This window comes from Nannobrachium achirus (genome assembly GCF_963921795.1).
Source record: "Nannobrachium achirus genome assembly, chromosome: 20".
NCBI lineage: Eukaryota > Metazoa > Chordata > Actinopteri > Myctophiformes > Myctophidae > Nannobrachium > Nannobrachium achirus.
Window position 1 is genome coordinate 24599255 of NC_137827.1, and position 21350 is coordinate 24620604.

Here is a 21350-nt window from a genome sequence, read left to right on the forward strand (position 1 = left end):
AATCCGTCTGATATTTCACATTCCATCCTGATTGGCTAATATTAGCTTCCAAAGTTTGCAGGATTGCTCCGTTTTTGAACAAAATGCCTCAAATCATCAACGCAGCTTGCGATTACCGTGACATTTGCCACACATATTCCCACTAGGTCAAGGAACAAATGCTACCTTTTTAACATTGTCCTGTTATAGCGCCACCAGCAGGTAGACTTTAGAAAAACACATTTTTGGAACACAATGCTTGAAATCATGCATGCAGCGTCCGACTGCCATGAAAGATCTAAGGTGAAGAACATATGCCACCCTTTTTACATTGGCCTATTATACAGTAGCACCACCAGGACGCACGGCCTGGTGGAGACCTGTGCTCGGAAGAGCACTGCTTCTAGTGATGGTAATGTGTCTGTGAGGGTGAGGTCGGGTCACACTGTAACCCGTGAGTGACGATGACACATTACTGATGGTAACGCACATCCGACATGACACGGCTGATCGCATGACTGCGGGGGCTTTCTAAAGCCACTTCCTAATCCTGCTTCCTCATGACATGATGGAGATGATGGATGAGTGGTGTGTGTGTGTGTGTGTGTGTGTGTGTGCGTGTGCGTGTGCGTGTGCGCGTGTGTGCGTGTGTGTGTGTGCGTGTGCATGGGGGTGGGGTAGGACGGAGAACAAATGAGGTGTCATCTAAAAATGAATTCTACCGTTTTGAGGAATATGACAGTTTATGAGTTATGACAGTACTGCAGGCAGTCAAACACCTGCCCTGGAATGCAAGCCAAACTTGTTATTGACATTATTAGCTTCTTATTGAGCATTCTGTATTGTTTTATTTCCAGAATCTGATCTGTTATTGTGTTGTTGTTTTTTTTTAAGAAGAATGAGCATTATATAAAAAATGTAATGCAAGTTTATCTAGTTTATTTGTATAGCGCATTTCAGCAACAAGACACTTCAGAGTGCTTCACACTAAAGCATTAAGATGTTATAAAAGGAAAATTTAATACAAATGAATACAAATGCAACCTTTGATTTATACTCTGTCGTACAACAACGTTGCGCACCAAGAATCAGAAGCACAAGCTCACAGCATGTCCCATTACGACACACTGCGAGCTTGTAATTGTACACTGCAATTTTCTCTGCGCAACACCATCATACGATGAAGTATAAATCATCAGGCTTAATGTGTCTGTAAGGTGTGTGTGTGTGTCTGGAACATTTCATTGCTGTCGGGTGGAACCCTCGTAGTCCAAAACTGTTCATTTCCAGGTTGCCAATTAAACAATTATCGATCTACTTATAGATTGGCTATATTTACATGTTTTGCTACTTAATTCTGACATCGTAGTAGGGCATTGATTTACTCAAGAACCTAAAACGTTAAAATATGCAGATAAGAGGTTCCCGACAGCAACAATAACAGAGTTCTACAGTGTTAAGCGACAAAGCGAGACGATGAGATGCTAAAACCCTCAATGTGTGTCCGTCTGCAGGTACGCCCTCCATTTCCTGGTGCAGAGCGGGCTCTCCTACAGCATCATGGTGTTCGCTGGCCTGGAGCACATGCACAAGTAAGAGCTGCACCAAAACAACATGGAACTACTGAAAAATGTTTGCTTGATTACTTCCTGAGACATTTTTTTCTGGCCTGATGGTGGCTACCTAAAAATGGGGGCCTGATTATGGGTGGGCGATATGGTGATAGATGTCGTCTCCACGATATGCCTTTTCAGAGATAACTTATATATCGTGATACAATGAGGGATCCTGTTGAATTGTTAATACAGAGATTCATTGCAGAATTCATTTAAACCTGCATTTTGGTCTAAAACCCAAAATCATTAGTTCTCAAACTTTAAAATGTCATGGTCTCCCCTTAACTCTGACGGTATTCATTTGTATACTGTCAGAGTTACATACTTGAAAAGGATCTCAGAGAGTCCCTGGACCCCACTCTTTGATGACCACTGGTCTAAAACTCTAAATGGTCTGTTACTTCGTTTTCTTTTAGTTTTTGTTACCTTTTAGTCACTACACTTTTTCAAGTTACTTGACAGTACAACCACTACAATGTAGTGGTTGTACTGTTAAGTAACTTGAAAAATAACCATTAAACCAACATGATAAGGTTGTGTATCGTGATACAGCTTGGAAAAATATTGTGATATTGTATTATTATTTTTATTTTTTTATCGCCCACCCCTAGCCTGATGTGCAATGTTGGGTGGATTTTCTTTCGCTTTCTTTCCTCCTTCGCTACTCAGTCTGACAAGGTTCCTATTTGAATTCAAACCTCACCAATTATGTAGGCAAGTCAGGAAGTGGCTCGAGTTTTAGACTAAGTCTCATTCCGTTTTTTCCCGCCCTTTGGAAATACAGTAGCAGGCTTACCAATCTGACGAGTCTGACAGAGAAGTTAGAAAAACAAATCCACCGAACGTAGTGAATCAGTCTGGATTCCAGGCTAGATCTACAGTATGTTGGAGTCACACAATATTTCACTGGTTCCCAAATCCTGGTACAGAGCAAAGTCCTGAGTGACAATTGAAATGTGTGAGTGTAAATATAGACTGTAAAGAAGGAGAAGGCCTTCACACGTCTTAATATTTATTAACTGAGTTTAACAAGTAACGTTTTGGCCTCTACGGCCTTCGTCGGGTGCACTGAACAGTGTGTAAAAAGGTCGATATATAAAGGGAATAGCGGGCAGAACTCACATCAGTCCATGAACGAAGACACTCGGGGACAACGTAAATGTAGACCCCATAAGGGTATGATGCCTGATTTATAGGTGACGGTTGCACCACATTGTGTCGTGCCAACGAATAACTCGGGCTTAAAGTATGGCTATAATAGTTATAATAACTAGAAAGGTGTGCTCAGCAGAGCGCAAATCTCCGCAAGGAGGCATTCCCTGATAATAATAGTGATGTACTGTATGTGTGCACTTAAATACCTACAGCCATGAATGTGTTAACGCAGCATTCAAGGCAGCCTGACTTTGAACAAGCACAGGGGAGCAAACTTTTGGGTCGAGGTCTGCTCTAAAAAAAAAGTCCAAAAAAGACCAATGTCATGCAATTCTACAAGGTTTCAACCTTATACATAGAAACATACAGTGTATCTATGGGACAAACAATATGTGCTAACATACCTTAAAAGTATAGTTCAACCAATTTACAACTGAGTTATGATGTAATACTGTCATGCTCGAAATATGTGAACACCTTTTCTTTTTATTAAAAAAAAGTACTCAATTACTGAACATGGCATTTCCCAAAGGTTAACATTTTCCTGCACTGCTTTCATATTGCATTTGATCTTCTCTGGCATTTCGTCCTTGTGCTTGTGCAATCCTCACATCAGGCTGGTCTGTTCTTTCCTGGTGTACTGTATGTGAACCACAATATCCTTCCTCTCAATGTGGTCAAAATGGAGATCTGTCGCTCCAACAATACCATTAGTTAACTGAGGACAGTCGCATAGTCCACTGGTTCCCAAACATTGGGTCGGGACCCATTTGTGGGTCAGACAGACACATTTTTATGTATTTTTTAATTATTATTATTTTAAAAGATTTAAAAAATAAACATTCTCCAAAAAGCGAAGATTTCCATGATGAGTAATTTTGTTAATAAATAAAAGAAATCTAAGAAATTCCATAAATTAGAAAACAAATATTTAATAAGTACGGAAAATAAACAATCTACAATCTCACAACACGGTGCAAAGCGACACGTTGTGAGCTTTGCAGTCTAAGTCTAATTTCTCTTTTGGGTCACAGGCTAAAAGGTTTGGGAACCACTGGCATAGTCAATAGCCATAGCAGCTCTGCATTAGCCTGGCGTAGCCAGACTATATACTAATGCAGCTAACTAACTTCAGTATAGTACATTCCCACCATGTGTTAACATGGGTGGATTGTTTAGCTGTGCTAGGCTAGCTCTGCATAGTCAACAGCCATAGCAGCTCCACATAAAACAATGACACATGGAATGTTCACTGAATGTCATGCGTTCACAGGATGTCATGCGTTCACAGGATGTCATGCGTTCTAGCCTGCAGTATATTCAGTTCTATGTTATGTGTTTAGCTTTGCTGCCAATGTCTGTCACTGATTTCCTGGGGATACATTTCTGTTTTGGTCTCAATAATTATCATGGCTTACCATGACTTAAGTGACTTAATTAGCATTTAAATCGCTGAAAAACAAGGATAACTGTAAATGTCATCTATAACTCAGTTGGTTCATTGATATTTGGCTGAGACGTTGTCATGATGTGGTTTTTGTGCCCTCTTTATTGTACACTGTACTTTGACATCGGAAGCGCTGCAAATCGGCCAAGAATTAAGCAAATACATATGATTTTATAGAAAGTCAGGCTCCTATGTTAAGCATCAAAGTACCAAGTCAAACATAACATGAGATACTTCCAACTATTTAAGACTAGGTGGTCGGGCAGACTAGCTCACACTGACCTGCCCAGGCTTCAGCAAACATTGGAGGAAACAGAGAGATACTACTAGGCAACCAACAAAAAGTATAGAGAATAAATCAGTGGTTCAACTTCTCAACCTGTGGGTCGGTCCCCAAATTATTTTGGGGGGTCCCCAGATGATTAACTCCTCACTCAACAGTAAACAAACCAACATGAAGTTTGAGTGTATAGAGGGTATATGCACATTTCTAAATTGACAATTTAAGGACTTATTAATACCTCTAAAATGACTAATTAAACATTGGCCAAATTGTCAAATATTAGTGGCAGAAATGGTGAAAATAGGCGTTCTACATGCTCACAACGCCTCGCAACACGAGGCGTTGTGAGCATGTACAGTAGATCTGCTATTTTCACATTAGAACCGTGTTATACAAAATGTAAATGCCTCAGCTCTTAGTGCTTGTCAGGGTGGGGGGGTCCCCAGTTAAAATATGATTATTTTAGGGGCACGGTGGCGCAGTCAGTAGTGCTGTCGCCTCACAGCTAGAAGGTCCTGGGTTCGATTCCCGCCGGGGGACACTGTGGGTGCTGGGGGCATGTTCCCTCCTCCGCGTCATCAGTGCCCACACCCTAGGTGGGGTTGGCAAAAGGGCCTTTCTGTGTGGAGTTTGCATGTTCTCCCCGTGTCTCCTAGGGTAGATACCCTCACAAAAACATGCAGTAATCCTGGTCTCTATAAAGCCTCCCCCTGGCCAGCCGGGGCGCCTGATGGAGGGGAATGGAACTGGTTGGAATAACGTGTTCCTTCCACGCGCTACGTCCAGCCGGGGAAGCTCCCCCTGTCAGGTGATAAGAAGCGGCCTGCTCACTCCTCATGCATTGAAGGAAGCATGAGCTCAGTTCGGGGCCCTCCCCAGGTTGGCAGAGGGAGAGTAGAGCCCAGGATCACAGCTTAGGCAATTGGCACCGGGTGAAAAAATGGGTTACAAAAATCGTGGGATAAAAATTTAAAAAAGAAAATATGATTATTTTTGGGATCGCTGCCTGAAAAGCTTGAGAACCACTGGAACAAATGAAAGAGTATTTCACATCAGTTCCCCTTACTAAATGCTTTTTGGATGGCTTCCTGTTGTGAGGGAGGGACGGCACATTTTTGGGGCTTGCCGCCTTGGCTGGAGGAGCTCACATGCCTCAGTTCCAGGAACACATGCTCCAGATGCAGCCTGTGGCTGTTGGCTCACACGGCTTTTAGTGACGTTGCCGTTTTCCTTATTGTGTTATCTTGCTGTTTTGGGAAGTTGGCGTGTGAGTTTGCAGCGTGATGTGACTCTGCTGCCCCTCGGGTTTCCATCTGTGACTCATCTTTGACCGCGTGTGTGTGTGTGTGTGTGTGCGCGCGTGTGCGTGTGTGTGTGTGTGTGTGTGTGCACAGTACACACACACACATGCGCACGCAAGTGCATCTTTGTTATTTTTATCGTGATTCAAGGTTATGAGGGCAGGTGCAAACACGTTTTCCCTGTGGACAAAATGCCATAAATAAACAAAATATTCATCACGATGACAACTCCCTCTGTATATAATGGATCATAAAGAATACCCTGTCTGTCATTTTGTCTCTGGCTTTTTGGTCAGTTGTCTAGATATCATGCTACAAGCACAAATGGGAAGAAAGGACTTGCAGATTGAATTGAATGCTCCGAAGCCCTCTTAAACAGAACGCTGACGGTCAGAGATTTCCATAACAATTCTACACTATTGCCAACCATTTACACTTTTTTAGAACTGCTACTACTCTGTGACACCAAAGAAATGTTTATGAATTTCCATCTTTTCCTTAAAAAGATCTGTTTATCTCATCAAAATGGGTAACAACAGCACTTGAACCTAATTTATTCTTGGTTACGAGCCAGTGTCACGTGGCAGAAATTACCGATCAATCAAGCTCACATCGCGCCACCATGTGAATGCATCGTGAGCTTGTACATGTAGATTCTAGATTCTAGATCGCGCACTGCGAGATCTACTATTTTTGAAAAAGTAGTGAAAATGTGTGCAAATCTTTGAATATATGTATTTTCAAAGCGAACGTTTGTAACTGCTTCTGGGGGGTCCTTGGATCTAAATATTTTGAGATGGGGGTCCGTGGCCAAATACATATCATTTTGGGGGTCCTTCACATGAAAAGGTTTGAGAACCACTGACATATAGTAGTCTCTCAAGAACAGACTAACTGAGCTCCAGTTGAGTGAAAAGGACCCTTTCTTTGACGATGGCAAGCCAGATTGCTGACATAGAAACATAGGTTTTACAAAAAAAAACTTAGAAGGATTCAAAAGACACTTATAGAATCGGGTCAAAATTGAAATTTTCACGATTTTTCAAAAATAGCAGATCTACAAGCTCGCAGCGCGGCACTCTGTGCCGCGCTGTGAGCTTGTAGATCTGCTGTTTTTTAATAGTTAAAGCATAAAATAATAATACACAATAATGTGTACCCGTTCTGAATGGGTTTTAAGCATAAGCTAAACCATTGGCCCTGTTCTGCCACCCTGCACAGTGCACACTCCTGGGAACCTCACACTACACCAGGGTGAAAAAGGAATGTTGCTGACACACAGCAAGGTTCATTCAAACCTTGTGTTTTGGGAGTGCTAAGGGAAGAGCTATGGAAACACAGGGGGTTAACATTTACCTGCTACTATTCAAATGATGTGCTCTAGCAGGTCTGTATCTGGGCCAATGGTTCATTTCAAACATGCCGGTTGCTCAGTCCCAGTTTCTAGGAATCTGTGTGTGCGGTCAGGAAAAGGTTGAGAGAGGCCAGAGTCATGTCATGTTCACATCCGCAGAGACGGAGGGCATTGAACCGGCAAACACAGGATTTTGCTTAACAAATACATGGTTATCAACACAGCAAGTTGACATTATTTAACTTGCTCTCTCTCTCTCCCTCTCTCTCTCTCTCTCTGTCTCTCTCTCTCTCTCTCTCTCTCTCTCTCTGTATGTCTGGAGATAGTGGAGAATTAATCCAGGTCAAACCTGTGTCCTTTGCTCTTCAACTGGCTACTGTATATTATTTGTATTTATATGATTAATCGTTTAATTATCAGTTGAGACATGCAATGCTATGCAAACCAGTGGCCCTCGTGGGTCCTTGATGTGGTTCCATGGTGTCCCCAGCAAATATGTAACGATCTTTTCACTTGTATTTTACTAGTATTTCAATGAGAGAATGTACGTATAAGAATGAGAATTCAGTTAACAAGATCCACTCTCTCTACAACTGTTATCTCCCCATCTACAGTATAGAATTCTGTACCAAATCTAACAACATAAATCTTTTTTATGGGGATCCCTGGCACAAAATATTTTCTTTGACATGTCATTTGACATGAAAATGTTTGAGAACTAATGATTAACAACCATTTTTTATATACTTTTACATACAGACATGAATTATGTAATGCTCACAAGTTGCCACAACTAGCTTACACTGAAAACATGCTTGCATTGCATTGTGGTGAGAGATGTTAATGAGTTGCAAATATCCCATGATTTAACTATTACCTTGAGTTCCCCTCCCACAGTGAAATCCTCCGCTGTTCATTTAACTCTGCGAGTGTACAAACGGAACCAAATGGACCCTGGTTTGGTTCACACACTCAATATTTTATCTCCCTTTCTCTCCTATTTTAATCCATCTGTGCAATATTTTACTGTAAGTTAAGCTTCCCATCTCTCTCGCTTTGTCTCCATCTCTCCCTCCCTCCCTCCCTCCCTTCCTCAGTCATAATACCACTCTATTGAGATGAAATGGAGCAGAACAAACCCGGATATATACACTGTGGTACAGTGGCCTGGCATTAACACCCCCCCCCCCACACACACACACACACACACACACACACACACACACACACACACACACACACACACACACACACACACACACACACACACACACACACACACACACACACACACACACACACACACACACACACACACACACACACACACACACACACACACACACACACACACACACACACTCACACACACACTCACACACACACACACTCACACACTCACTCACTCACTCTCTCTCTCTGGACAATTAGTTTATGTGACCACTGTACTGTGATTATAACAGCCTGGAGGCATCTGTGACAAACCGTACCGTGCACTGTGCTGTATAGTATACCCCCACGTAGCCACTGAATGCCACACCACTTCTTGTGTCGTCGTCGTCTATTGTTTGGTGCTGTGCCCCGCACTGGTGGCATACTTTACGTGTGGCATAGATAGAGGGGAAGATGCTCTGACCCCAAGTCACAATTTAGGCGTTTGACCGCTTTAACCCTGGCGTCTCTGTTTTAGGACGGTGTGTCAAACTCTTCTACGCAAACGGCACTGGGGGGCATCGGCACAGAAATTGAGGTTACCCCCCCATCTGAAAATGTTTTTAGCCAGGGAGTCTCGTTGCAGGATTGTGTTGTTAGAATGTTTTGAAAATATTCAAAATATTCCACATTTTATTTCAAGATTATTTGAAAATAGTAGATCTACAAACATGTAGATTGGATATTTTGAAAAATAGCTGATACAGTATATACTGTAGGTCTACAGTGCTCGTGTGGCTTTATAATAGGCGCTTCTTTTGGGCTCGCTTTCATAGACCTGGTTGCTTATGTCTCTCACAAAATCTGGCAACACTGGTGGGGGCAGCTGTTCAGTGGGGAGAGAATCTGGAGAGATGGCATGGGATGCCAGGCATGCTTAACGTTCTCCCAGTGAAATTCCTCGCTGGTACGTAAGAAGAAGTGACCACTGTCTACTCCAGTGGTTCTCAACCTGTGGGTCGGGACCCCCAGGGGGGTCCTCAAATTATTTTGGGGGGGGTCCCCAGATGATTAACTTAATGTGCAACATTGTTTTCTCACTCAAAAGTAAACAAACCAACATAACTTTTAAGTGTAGAGGATATATGCACATTTCTAAGGTGACAATTTAAGGACCTTTTAATACCTCTCTATTACATTGGCCAAATTATCAAATATTAGAGGCAGAAATTATCGCAACGCTAGGCGTTGTGAGCATGTAGATCTGCTATTTTCACAATAGAACCGTGTTATACAAAATGTAATAACTCATCTCTTAGTGCTCGTCAGGGTGGGTGGGGGAGTCCCTAGTTAAATATGATTATTTTGGGGGTCCCCAGTTAAAATATGATTATTTTGGGGGTCGTGGCCTGAAAAGGTTGAGAACCACTGGTCTACGTTACACCCTCCCCAGGCCAACAGTGGGGGTTGGCAGTGACAGGAACCACAGTTACACACTGGGAATTGGCAGTGACTAGATTTGGAGAAAATGGACCCTACTGTAAGTCCCTATCCCCAACACCATAAAGAGTTGTCTGTCTCCTCCTGGGACACAGGGCGTGGAGAGAGTGTTAGCCAGGCTACTTTTAGTACTCCGAGACAGTCAGGGTTGGTATTAACCGATTTAGACCTAGAATTATTGACTGCTTTAACCAGTGAAAAATAGCAGATATACAAGCTCACAGCGCGGCACCGAGTGCCGCGCTGCGAGCTTGTAGATCTGCTATTTTTGAAAAATCTTGTTTTTTTTTTTTTCTTTTTGAGATGGGGTCCGCGGCCAAATCCATGTAATTTTGGGGGTCCTTGACATGAAAAAGTTTGAGAACCACTGATTTAGAGGAAGGATTTAGAAGTCGGGTCAAAAATATTCAAAGACTTGCACGCATTTTCAAGATTTTTCAAAAATAGCAGATCTACAAGCTTGCAGCGCGGCACTCTGTGCCGCGCTGTGAGCTTGTATATCTGCTATTTTTCAATAGTTAAAGCATAAAATAATGGTTAAAGTGGCTAAAATCTAACACGACTTGGGCGCGTTCCAGGTATTTGAGAATTAAACAAAAATCTAAATAAAAAAAGAACAAGATGTTGACTGTGGAAATGGTAATAAAAGTGAAAGGGGCTTACACCACTGACTAGCAGCAAACTGGAGACTCTTTGTCCAGTGGTGAACATCGCATTTCACGGTTCATTTAATTTTATCTCTGTTGTAGCCCTCTTTCTCCCCCCCCCCCCCATTCCTGTCTGCAGTATCTCTCTGTTCCCCTCTCTCTCTCACAGACACTCTTTCTCTCTCCCTCGTTCCTCGTGGACATTGCTCATGTTGGTTCACCTGTTGGCTGCAGGAAAAGCCCAGGGAAGATTCTTTATATTGAGGTCCTGTTTATTTTCCTTCAGATGCAGACGCAGCACCCCCTGCTGTCTGATGGTGTCAGTTCACCCCTTAAGACCTGGAACAAACCACTTTAACCATTATTTTATACTTTGTCCATTGAAAAATAGCAGATATACAAGCTCATAGCGCGGCACCGGGTGAAAATATTTGCAAATCTTTGAATATATATTTTTCTAAGCAAATTTTTGTAACACAAATCTTTGCTCCCGAGAGGTTCCCTGGAACAACATATTTTGAGATGGGTGTCTGCGGTCAAATACAGTACATGTACTTTTGGGGGTCCTCGACATGAAAAAGTATGATTTAGAAGAAGGATTTAGAAAAAATATTTTTGATTTGCATAAATTGTCACGATTTAAAATAAAAAGCAGATCTACAAGCTTGCAGCGCGGCACTCGATGCCGCACTGTGAGAATGTATATCTGCTATTTTTTAATAGTTAAAGCATAAAATAACGGTTTAAGTAATAATGCATTCACAGTCTAAATGGGTTAATGCTCTGTGATTGCCGCAGGCCATCTGATGACATATCTAGAGCACCTACTGTAAATACACATACTGTACGTCGCTGTTTAGATTCTAATGATCTGTGATTGCAGGAGGCTATCTAATGTCATACCTAGAGTACCAAAAACACATACTCGTCTACCTGACAATCACAGTCGTATTTGGACTTTAAATAAAAAAAAAAAAAAATCTTGGAACATGTACTGTATTCCTGATTTAAGTTACGGAACAATGTTATTCCTACTTTAGACTGAAAACAATATGCGCCTTTGCGCTGGCGCTACAGGGGGTCCGCTCATTGTTCCGCTGGTCTGAGTAGCGTCGGCAGGTTAGTTACTCACCCCCGTCGGCAGGTTAGCAACTCACCAGCGTCAGCAGGTTGGCTAATCACCCACGTCACGGTTACTGAGGTTAGGGTTAGGTTTAGGCATAGTTTTACTGAGGTTAGGGTTAATGTTAGGTTTAGTTCGTCGGCATATTGACGCGGACCCGCGCTAGAGTATGTGGCCTAGCACCGGTGGAAGACAGGGCACTTAGTGTAATGTGAGTTGATGTGATGATGTGTGTGTTCGCAATAGTCCATGTTTCTTTCATGCATAACTACATTTACAAGTCTGAAAAAGGTGTCAGATGTATTATATAATGTATAATGTAACTTAGATATGTTCGGAATGTGGTTATAGGATTCGGCATATAATCATTTCGGGCAGATCAGTGATACAAGAAACTTCCTCCTGTGATCCTGCAATTATGCATGCATTATTTGTGGGAACATTGTCTCCAAGTGTGCTTAGAGGATTTTTTTAGGCATGTGTACACATGCCTAGAAACACAGAAAAATCAGCTTTGATCTGAGTTGATGGGTGTCTTATACTTGTTATCCCAATCAGGCCTAGAATTATTGAATGCTTTAACTATTGAAAAATAGCAGATATACAAGCTCACAGCGCGGCATCGAGTGCCGCGCTGCAAGCTTGTAGATCTGCTATTTTTGAAAAGGTCGTGAAATTGTGCAAATCTTTGAATAGGCTATATGTATTTTTAAAGCGAACGTTTGTAACTCAAATTGTGCTTCTGGGGGGTCCCTGGAACTAAATATTTTGAGATGGGGGTCCGTGGCCAAATACATTTCATTTTGGGGGTCCTTCACATGAAAAAGTTTGAGAACCACTGACATAGCGGTCTCTCAAGAACAGACTAACTGAGCTCCAGTTAAGTGAAAAGGACCTTTTCTTTGACGATGGCTAGCCAGATTGCTGACATAGAAACATAGTTAAAAAAAAAAAAAAACTTTAAAAGACTCAAAAGACACTTATAGAATCGGGTCAAAATTCAAACGTTCACGATTTTTCAAAAATAGCAGATCTACAAGCTCGCAGCGCGGCACTCGGTGCCGCGCTGTGAGCTTGTATATCTGCTATTTTTCAATAGTTAAAGCATTCAATAATGTTACGCAATAATTTCTACCCGTTCTGAATGGGATTTATTATAGCCTACCCTGCAGTGCCACAGAGACCCCATGGGGCTCCCCTTCTGCGCACTGACCTGTCTGTGGCTCTCCCTCAGCAGGATGCCAGCCTACTTTAGTCCTAGGCTTCCATCGGAGGCCATCTGAGGCAGCGAGGGGAAATGAAGGACCCCCCCAGCGTGCTGTAAATTACACAAACACAAATCATCACGTCAGGTTGAGGACCGGAAACCCCAGTGGGCTACACTGTAAATATAGCTACTGTCGCACGTAGGGATGGGACGATATGAACATTTCATATCACGATTATTGTGACAAAAAGAAATTGCGGTTTATGATATCATCACGATTATCAAAATCCATTATCCTGGGGCGGAACATTTGCCAAAAAATAGCAGATCTACAAGCAGATCCTACAAGCAGATCGGTAGATCGGCTATTTTTTGGCAAAAGACATTTGATAGAGAGTGAAAAAAAAGACTGTATCGAGTGTGTATATTATAAGTACCTTTTACCAATTATAGAGGATTTAAGTGGTACCGGATATGCAGCTCGGCAAATAAAAGGTGAATTGATCCCAGTGCATGACGGAGGACGCTATCACGATAAATTAAATCACCACGATACGATTATTGTGGGTGTTTTTTTTATTACGATAAACGATAATATCGCGTATCGTCCCATCCCTAGTCACACATAGCTCATTTCCTGGCTGAGGATTGCTGCCGCGTGCCAGTGGAGAGAAGAAAAAAAAGCTAATCTTGGAGAAATTGTCACGTGTCACGCAGCGAAAATAGCCAAACTACAAGCTCAAAATGCATCGAATCATGACACTTGTGAGCTTGTAGATTCATTGGTTATTTTATAGAACTGTTGAACATTTTAGCCTATAATAACCAAAATACGGATGCAAGGTTGAAAGTGGTTAACTGTTCTATGGCAGGGGTCTTCATCAGGGGGTCTGGGACCCCTAGGGGGTCCTCAGAGTTACTACAGGGGGGGCCGCCAAATCTTTGTGTGATAGGATCATGTTTTTACATTAACCATTTGAACCCTAGCGTCCCTATTCTGAGTGAAACATTAGCCAAAAATAGCCGATCTACAAGCTTACAAGCTTGTAGATTGGCTATTTTTGGCTAAGAGGTTTGTAGAGGGAAAAGAAGAGCAGACTAAGTAGTTGACGGTTCAAGTGGTTAATTGTCTGAAAACACATTACTCCAACATGATGACACAGTGCTGTCAAACAAGTCTAAGCTGTCTAAAATCTATGAAAATATTTCATCTGCAACACAATATGTATGTAGTGGGGGTCCCTGCTACATCTGTCTCTCAGCTAAGGGGTCCCTGGCCTGAAAACGTTGACGACCCCTGTTCTATATGCTATGGGGCGGCATAGCTCAGGGGTAGAGAAACCGTTATTAGAGCACGAAGGGTTCCCGGTTCGAATCCGGGCTCCCCCTGAGTTAATGTCGAAGAGTCCTTGAGCAAGACTCTGAACCCCTAGTTGCTCCCGGTAGAGTAGGTTGGTGCCTTGCATGGTTTCCTCCGCCACCGGTGTATGAATGTGTGCGTGAATGGGTGAATGTAATGCACGTAATGCACAATCTATGTAAAGCGCCTTGGATAAAAGCGCTATATAAATGCACCATTTACCATTTCTATGGGCCTGAAGCCAAAAAGGCAAGAGAAGAAAGGATTTCATTAATCGTTTCGAGAGGTCATGTGATTTGTAGGGTGCAGAGTGTACTGTAGTTCCTCCAGCCCCCTTCATTTCTTTTCTCTGTTGGACCGTACGGTACGTTGTATAAACAGTTACTTAGTTTTCCCACAAGGAATCACATGGCTGAGCTTGGGCGTTCTACCGATGCAGCATCGCAGCCAGATTCACAGAAAGGACACTATGCATGTTTGAAGGAGTAAATTTTTCCAAGGTCAATCATTCAACACACAGATTAGTGGTCGTCAAAGAGGGCTCTGCTGGCAATTAGGGGATTGTCACTTTGTCTGTGATAGATTTTATATTCTGTTCCCTTTTGACAGCAATTAGATTCAGTATGGACAGGTTTCCCCCATGTTACACAATACCCCATTCCTTCTTTCTAGACCCACCGTCGAATCATTTCTAATTCGTTTTATTTATATTTCACTCACTCACTCACTCACTCACTCACTCACTCACTCACTCACTCACTCACTCACTCACACACACTCTCTCTCTCTATCTCAGTGGTTTCTCTCTATCTCAGTGGTTCTCGACCTTTTCAGGCCGTGACCCCCAAAATATTCATAATTGAACAGGGATCCCCACCCTACGAACACTAAGAGTTGAGGCATTAGATTTTGCATAACATGGTTCTATTGTGCTGCGAGGCGTTGTGAGCATGTAGATCGTCTATTTTCACAATTTCTGCCTCTAATATTTGACAATTTGGCCAATGTTTAATGTGTCATTTTAGAGGTTACATTGTACACTTTAGAAATATGCATACCCTCTATACTGTATGTTGGTTTGTTTACTGTTGAGTAAGAAAACAATGTTGCACATTAAGTTAATTCACCTGGGGACCCCCCCAACATAATTTTGGGACTGCTCTATCTCTCACACACGCACGCGCACGCACGCACACGCACGCACGCACGCACGCACGCACACAGCTAAAAGAAGAGAGAGTGTGTCTTAAAGACAGAGAGAGGCACTGAGGATGATGAGAGAGCTACTGTGTGCATGCACCCATGCAGTGTTGCTTGATGGTGGCGGTGCTGTGGAGCTCCCAGCGTGCAGCTGTTTGTAGGAGGCCTGTGTGCTGCTGAGACAGCTCTCCCTGCCTGGTGGCTGGAGGCTGGAGCCCGGCCAGAGGATTACAGACACTAAGTAGCTGAAAGCCCTTTGGGTGATTTCAGGTCAAACCCCAATGTAGCCGCTTATTTATTTATTTATTTATTATGTATTATTATTATTGCTTTTCCAAAGAGCTTGAGAAAATGTTCAGGTTTTAACCAGTTGAGGCCAAGCATCCTTGTTCTGGGGGGGAAACGGTTTGCCGAAGGGTTTTACCGAAATGTTTTGGTGTAGAGCAGGGGTCTTCAACGTTTTCAGGCCAAGGACCCCTTAGTTGAGAGAGAGAGATGAAGCAGGGACCCCCACAACTTTTTTCAAAGATTCCATATAGTTTCATTGTTTGACAGCACAATTATCAGTGTATTTTTTTCAGATATTTAACCATTTGAACTGTCAATACTTACCGTAATAAACTTGACATTGCTTTACCCCTCTACACCAAATCTTAAAATAGCCGATCTACAAGCTCACAACGCCTCGCGCTCGGCTATTTTTGGCAAAGGTTCTCAGAATATGGACGCTAGGATTCAAGTGGTTAATATAAAAAAGAAGAAAAAAGTTTCTATCACACAAAGATTTGGAGGACCCCCTGTAGTAACTCTGAGGACCCCCTTGGGGTCCCGGACCCCCTGTTGAAGACCCCTGGTGTAGAGGGAAAAAAGATTAGACCAAGTACAGAGGGAATTCATGTCCAGTTAACATAGAGGTTGTAAGTGGTTAAGATGCTTTTTAAGTACATAAATAGGTGAATAATTAATTTCCCATGTCATGTGTCGTCGTTGGTATCTCTCAGACTGTGTATTGTGCCAGCCACGTCTACTCTCTCCTCTCTTGCCAACACATCCTACGCTGTAAAATTCTGAGTGTTAGGCTAATTTAAGTGCAAAAATAATGGACCCTGCATGTCCACTTTTACACTCAGTATTTTGCGGTGTATCTGTGCTGTGCGTCTGGTATGTCTGGTGCGCAATTTATAATTTGTTGTACGACGGAGTCACTTGGCGACTCAAGTCCAGGCCAGTCGCACTATGACGACGAGTATAAATTAATAAATCTGTCTTTATTGCCTCCACCCAGCAGGGTACACTAAACAATCCCTTCATTTGTTGGCATGTGTGTAGGGATGCTTGCTAGCATGCTAGCTCGTTGCTAGCTAGGCTGAATCAGCAGTAGCTTTGTACCAGCAGGCCTTAGCGCCTTTCTGTCTCTGGTCCTCCATTGAAAGCCCCTGTTGTCTCTCCTCTCTCTTGTCCAGTGACAGTGACATATTATAGCTGCTTCTTCCCTCCTCCTCTTCCTTCGATGGCCTGTACTCCTCCTTCCCCTCCCAGTTCGGTAGCACTGTAGCGCTGCCAGCACCACTGTCCTCTGTTAAGGGAGTGTGAAAAAGGCCTTGTTCCACTTGGGAGGAGACGAGAAGGAAAAAAGGGGTTGGAGTGATCAAACAAAGAGTCCTGAGATCAGTGGCGTCAGTTCAGCAAAAGCTAAGGTATGGCAACATGACTGGTGTCTTGCACGCACGCAAGACACCAGTCATGTTGCCATACCTTAGAGACGGTCACGATGAAAAGTACATTTTATTATTTCCCCCTGTAGCCAAGGTATGGCAGCTGCCATACCTTGCCATACCCAATTTACGCCTCTGCCTGAGATGACTCCAATCAAGTTATTCTGTGTCACTGTGTGTGGATGAAACTGTTTACATTTCTGGATTTCTTCTTCTTATTTTTTGTGTGCAAAACCTCATCAACCTCATCCTTTATCCGTTTAAAAATGGTGACATTTTGTTTTCACAACTTTTGTGCAACACTCTTGCATGATGAAGTAGAGCATTCATTTAGGGAAAATCATAAAAAAGTTGAAATATGGAAATATTATGTCCGCTGAAGTGCATAACTGTAGTTCCAGATTTCCAGAAGTTGCATGGTGAACCCGTTTCCTGTTCCAGTTCATTTTCCCAAAGATTTGTTTGATCAAATAAATCCAACAAAATGCTCTCATAAGTGGTTGCCGTCTGATCTCTCGAACGTCCGCTGTTTACTGCTAGATCCGGGTGTCGGGTCCAATATCCAGTACAGTGACCATGGGGCTAAAGAATCGTTCAGAAGCTGTGTTCACTTTCATTCTTCGCTTTGAAAATAGTAGATTTCAACCTGCTTCTGGTCTGCTAAAATGGCAGCCACGTACTTCGATTTTCAACGAATGTTCAAGATTGTTCAAAAATAGCTTGTACTGATCTGTATCTTTTTTTTACTCTCTCTCTCTCTCTCTCTCTCTCTCTCTCTCTCTCTCTGTAGGTACTGCTTTGTGGTGGCACTGGGTTACCTAAGCTTCTGTCAGATCACACGAGTCTACGTTTTTGATGCTGGCATGTACACTGCAGACTTCACAGGGTAAGCTGAACCCATGCTTAATGGAGCATCAATACACTTCTGGTCTGCTGTGCATACTGTATGTCATTGAAGAAAAGATCTCAGTCTTAGTCAACAGAGATATGGCCTACTAGGAACCGCTGTACACACTAATAATCATGTATACCTAAGTTGCGCGTCACTTGACAAAAAATAGCAGAATCAAAAGAATTTTAGCCGTTAAAAACTTCACAGGAGCTTGTGTTGCTGTTCTTTTGGTTCCACGGGGGAATACGATACGATATCACCTCTGTCGGGTGGAAACCTCATATGTCCAAAACGGTTTACTTTCCAGGGATTCAAACACATTTTCTTTTGCTAAAGCTGCAGATCTACAAGCTTGTTGATCTGCTACTTTCATGTGACGCTGTAGTGCAGGGGTTTTCAAAAGGGGGTCCGGGACCCCTATGGGGTCCTCAGAGTTACTACAGGGATTCCTCCAAATCTTTGTGTGATAAAAACCTTTTTCTCCTTTTTATATATTAACCACTTGAATCCTAGTGTCCATATTCTGAGAACTTGAGCCAAAAATAGCAGATCACGGAGGAGTTTGTTGTAGAGGGGAAAAAGAGCAGACTAAGTACATTGTGAAATGTCAGTTAAATACGTATCTGAAAACACAAATTGACATGAGTCCAAAATAGACTGATGATCGTGCTGCTGTCAAACAACGAAACGATATGGAATCTATGAAAAGGTTGTGGGGGTCCCTGCTTCATCTCTCTCTCTCAACTAAGGGGTCCTTGGCCTGAAAACGTTGAAGACCCCTGCTGTAGTGTGATCAAGTAGAACGTTATATTACAAAAAAACAAAAACACAACGTTTGAATATGGAGATAGGAGGTTTCTGCCTGACAGCAACGATATGCTTTATTGTCCCCGTGGGGGATGTTGATAAAGATTGTAGGTTCTTGTACTTAGTTCCTTCCTCACCCAGATTGCCTGACAGCTCAACAAGACAGACAGCATGCCTAACTGGGGCGGGGAAGGCCAGTTGCTTAGCAACGCAGCAACGCCAGTGGTCCAAGACGTACTCGGATCAGTTAAAGTAGCAATACAAGCAATACAACAGTGTAGAAATACTATTTTCACTGACTAAAGGTACCTCGTTTTTAAAAAGAAATAAAAAAGCTTGAGCTTGAGGGCTTTTAGATCGTCTATTTTGAACAGCTGAAGTGCAACGCAGGGCTTAATTGGTTATGTATGTTGTTTTCTAATAATAATCTAGATCTGTTACTAAAGTTTTCAAATAAATTTAGAGACCAGGATTAAAGTGGTTAATATTCTGCAAAAACATTAATATATTTGGGCATGGGCAATATGACTTCAAATCGGTGTCACGGTTATTTTTTACTTTTGCGTCGATTAAGATTAATGAACGATTGGGGGCGCCCGCTGGCCTACTGTCTACTGTCCTATCAATAAAGGCATAAAAGCCCAAAAACAAATCTTAAAAAAAAAAGATTAATGAACAATTAAAAGAAAAAAGTGAAATAGCAGATCTGCAAGCTCTCAACATGTCGCGATGCTTCACGTGAACTTGTAGATCGGCTATTTGTTCAATGCCCCGTTGTACAACTAAGAATAATACAGGGTTAAGTGGTTAATCAGACCAATTGATTTAGTTGATTATTATAAATGCATTTGATTTTTCTTTGTGTCGATTCTTTATTATAAATGCATTTGATTTTTCTTTGTGTCGATTCTTTATTAAAAACGAATTGCTTCTCAATTATTCAATTAACCTGCAAGAGCAAGATTAAGTCTGTTATTGGTTATTGGAGGACATGTAAGAATGTAAGACCATAAGAATAATTGTCTTTTCTTAGTAGTAGTGTAGGATAGGATGCAATCCCCTTTGACAGATGTGCAAAATGACTGTATGATGACTGTGTATTTAGGGATACAGATGCTATTCCTGCATTGAGTGAAAACATGCTTTAATGATTAGCTTGGTAAAGTCTTGGTTCCGTTTTCTTTTTTTGCTAGGCCCATGATGGTCATTACACAGAAGATCACCAGTTTGGCGTTTGAAATACATGACGGTAAGGCATTCTTTTTAATAAAACTTTAGGCAACCTAAGACTTGCATATTATGGGGAGGGGGGAGGGTTCTAAAAAGCATACCAAAATGGGGGTCCTTGAAATCACAAAGTTTGAGAACCGCTTCCCTAGTAAACGCATTGCAATTCCTCTAAAGCAGTCCTGCCTTATGCTGTCTCCCTTTATCTTCAATGTTAAGAGATCTTTGGTAGCAAGATAAGGAGCACAGTGTGTTTCCCGTGAAAAGGAGATGACACAGTAGCAGTATTTGAGATACAAGGAGTGTTGGAGTTTTTTCCCCCATCTAGAGCCAAACACAGCGGGGCTTGCTGTCTCCGATAAATAAAGATGAAGCAAGATGACGCGCCTCGCCTTTTGAGATGAATGGAGTCATCAAGTGATGAAATAAACAAATAAAGCCCCGTTTTCACTGAGTCAAACTTCTGGAAGTTTTTTCCAAAATGACGGCAATTTTGAAATTCACGCCATGTGAAAACGGCCACTCATTTTGTCTTCCGTGAGTTTTGGTGTCCCAAACGTGACGGGAAAATACCTAGTAATTTTTGCCTAAAGTCCCAGCAGAATAGAAATATCCCCACAGTGAAAACGGCATACCGTGATTTTTACTTTTTTCGGACAAGCAGGTGCACGCAAGGAGCCAATATTAACAGTTAAAGCATTGTAATTGGGATTGAAAGCTTCAGAATGCATATTGCATTCGAATGTTATGTAAGCCAGCCAAACACAGAAGACAGACGTCGAGAAATGCAAGCTTAATGCTAGATCAATGCATGGTTCAAAATTATTCTATAGCCTATTTGTAATTAAGCTGTGTGGGTTTTGATACAAGTCCGCTCTGGAGACAGGAGCGCGATGCGCTCGTAATGTGATAAAAGCTGGAATCTTTACCAACTTTTTTTACGGTGCTATAGCCTATTTTTTGTCTGAGTGAGACACAATGCGCTCATTTGGCCTATATGCTGTGATGAAAGTTGGAAGCTACCAACTCAAAGAGCGGCATCATTAGTTAATAGTTTCTCGTCGTAAAGTGTTTTACTGAGCAGCGAGCGAGTGGATGACCAGCATCCATCGGTGACGTGAAGAAAAAAAAAACAAGCCCACAATCCCACATGTGCAACACGTTGCATCCTTTCTGAACCTTATGTGACACACATAAGGTTCACATGTGTTGTTTCATGAAGAATATTTCTTGTAACTTGTTAAATCCATTGGTGAGAGAGAAAAGGAGAGACGAACAGACGTGACTCGCTGCTGCTTTAAGCAAGCGACCAAGCGTCTGGCACTGGTTGCCATGTTTGCTAATTATAAGCGACTATGGTCTTGATTTCCGTAAAGTTGCTTGTA

At 42.2% G+C, this 21350-nt stretch overlaps 1 protein-coding gene across 1 annotated transcript in view; it reads left to right on the top strand.

Annotated features, from left to right (window-relative positions):
- Window positions 1-21350, top strand: part of mboat2a (membrane bound O-acyltransferase domain containing 2a) — a 106302-nt gene that overhangs the window by 59507 nt on the left and 25445 nt on the right. The window contains exons 3-5 of the mRNA XM_080750748.1: window positions 1494-1571; window positions 17830-17925; window positions 19932-19987. Of these exons, the coding sequence (XP_080606874.1) occupies window positions 1494-1571; window positions 17830-17925; window positions 19932-19987 (230 nt within the window). The remainder of the gene's footprint in view (window positions 1-1493; window positions 1572-17829; window positions 17926-19931; window positions 19988-21350) is intronic.